The 2513-nt window shown below is 48.7% G+C and overlaps 1 protein-coding gene across 1 annotated transcript; it reads right to left on the bottom strand.

The window, feature by feature from the left end:
- Nucleotides 1-612: 612 nt before the first annotated feature.
- Nucleotides 613-2451, bottom strand: LOC108525000 (nuclear body protein SP140-like protein; the record flags this gene model as incomplete). Its single annotated transcript, XM_017866062.1, is given in 5 exon segments — nt 613-677; nt 680-755; nt 973-1050; nt 1353-1461; nt 2166-2451. Coding segments are annotated over 5 exon segments (444 nt in total), but the record flags the coding sequence as incomplete, so codon positions are not given.
- Nucleotides 2452-2513: the final 62 nt, after the last annotated feature.

The following is a 2513-nucleotide window of genomic DNA, read 5'->3' as shown; positions in this document are numbered from 1 at the left end:
TGTTTCTCACCAGCATGATCCTTTCTTATTAACAGGGCAGAAAAGTGAAATCGTTTCTACAGTTGGGATTTTTACTTATTGGCTTTGGTTGCTTATTTCAGTGGGTTAGAAAAGTAATCTATGCTCTTTCAACAATTCAGATAGTGGAAGGGTATAAGGTAAGATCACTGATCTGTTCCTTTCTCGGTCACTTCTACTCCTTGATGCTAATCCGTGTTAACCATACAGTCTATTCACATGCAAAGGAATCTGGAGTCTGGGATTTCTGGGATTGGGGCAGATAAGAAGCACAATACCACTTTAAGATGAAATTCTCTTCTCTTTATATGCTGCAGCAGGCAGGACTCAATTGCTCTCTCTGAGCTCCTGTCTCCTCTGGGGCAGGTGGGGAGGAGCTCTCAGGGACCTGGGGTTCTGGTTGCAGGAACACCTTTTGCCTCACTGTTTCTTTGCTAAGAAGAGCTTAAGTTCTGAACTGAAAACAATCAATCACTTCCAGAACCCTTGCTTGTGCAAGCTTATTACAGGATGAGGGAAACTAAATTTTCTAGGCACCAGAAAATGAGGGGAAGGATGGAAAGAAATGAAATGGAAGCAGGAAGAGCCGCCTACCTTGTAAGAGGCCCTGTGGTTCTGGAAGATGAGGCGCATGTCTCGTACAAACCCCTCCACTTGGGGTAACTGTGCTCATTCAGCCTTTTCTTGATTTTATCCAACCACATGGGCTCCTTCAGGCCTTGACACGCCTCTCTAATCTGATGACAAAATACCAATGGAAAAGCTACCGGCATAGTTCAATGTCTGCCTTCTGTGGATTCCCAAAAAATCCAGCAGAAATACAACAAGGTGAACATTGTAACGACAGCGTGTGCTCTTGCCCGGTGGGATTAAGATCACAAATCTCACGAGGGCCCATTTCAGGGTCAGGTAATGTCATGGCAGCCTGTAATCAAGGGTTGCTGTTTTACTTACATAATAATAGTATGGAATCTTGGCAAAAAAGGAGCTCTCAGAACAGCAATAGACTTTCAAGAGGAGGAACTCACATTTCTGCAAAAGAAAGAGGCCGTAAATGAAAAGCAGCTTGGAGAGAATGAGCCCACATGCATGAGACAGAGCACACGACTCACACCCTTCTTCTACAAGTTTCTCTAACATGCATGGCTCTTGGAAACAGACATGTCATGGCTGAGTTATTTTTTGTGCAAACAAGTTGTGGTCTTCTATCAGTGTGATTGAAGTGTGGCTCAGAAGAGCAGGCTCCTTTTGGTGCATTCCCCTTACCCCGCGCTTGTTCATGGTTCTCACGTGTGAGGGGAAAGGAGAAGGCTTGGGGTTTGCATCTGACTTACCAACTGTTCCTGTGGACACATCTGCCTCTCCAGGACCTCAGATTCCTGACAACACTGTTGGCTTCCTGAAGACTCCTTCATCCTGCAGAAGATGCAACTCCACGGGGTCCTGAGAGATTGGACATGGGTGAGCAGAGGGCAGGGACCCTGGAAATGGCCACCGTTCCTGTGGCTGCCACTGTCTTCCTTCAGGAATGGCTGATGGGCTCAGTCATGGGAGGGAGGGGAATACATCCCAGAGTATCCTAGAACTGCACATGGAATCTCCAGCCCTTGGCTTTTCCCTCACATCAGTGGTAGCAGCAGGCAGGAAGCCTGAGGAAGGTGGTGTCACCATGAATGTAGACTACCTTTTCCCTGTCTGAGCTGCTGGGAGCACAAGCAGCCCTGCCTGCCAGGCCTGAGTTTCAGAAACTGGACTTTCAGCTCCAGGGACCTCGGGCCTCCATCAGCCCAATGAGACCGTGCTTCCTGTCTTGTATGAATCAGCACAAAATATAAACAATTGGTGTTTCTTTTCCTCAATCCCCTGGGACAGGAGACTCTCCTGCAAAACTTGAAGGAAAGGACAATACCAGTATGTAGGCAAAGGGTCCCCAGCACTGGCCTCAGCATATCAGAGGCGGGTCCCTGAGAGCACAGAGAACATGAACCTCCTGCTGCCAGCGTCTTCTGATCACAGGGCTGGGTCCCAGTACCCGACAAACCTGCTCCTTCCCCATCTAGACACAAGTGGGCGCTCTGCTGGAGAGTGCGCATGGCAGGCAGAAGGTCCCTTAAAGGAGGAAGGAGAGGTGCCTGCATGTCACTCACCTCTCAGGTTCCACAGGGGCGATGTGACAGTTCTCATGGAAGACTCTTGAACAAGTGTCACAACAGAACAGCTCCCCTCCGTCCCGGCACACCTCACACTCATCCAAGTTTCTCATCTAGAAGGTAAAACAGTGTCCATGTCACTGGGAACCACAAGATTCAGGAAGGCCACCCCTCTGGGCATCTAGAACACACTGCCTATGTGTGAGCCTGTGTGGACAGGCGTACGCTTCTCCCTGGGATATGAAGGAAAAGCATGGCGTGGAGATTTCAGAACAAATCCTGGTCTGCAGTGAAGTTCAGGAGGCAGGGGTATGTGTCAGAATAAAACGTTTTCCTTATAAAACC

Source organism: Rhinopithecus bieti, unplaced genomic scaffold (assembly GCF_001698545.2).
Source record: "Rhinopithecus bieti isolate Rb0 unplaced genomic scaffold, ASM169854v2 repeat_38770, whole genome shotgun sequence".
Lineage (NCBI taxonomy): Eukaryota > Metazoa > Chordata > Mammalia > Primates > Cercopithecidae > Rhinopithecus > Rhinopithecus bieti.
The sequence above is the reverse complement of the archived record's forward strand: the minus strand, read 5'-3'. Positions and strand labels throughout refer to the sequence as shown.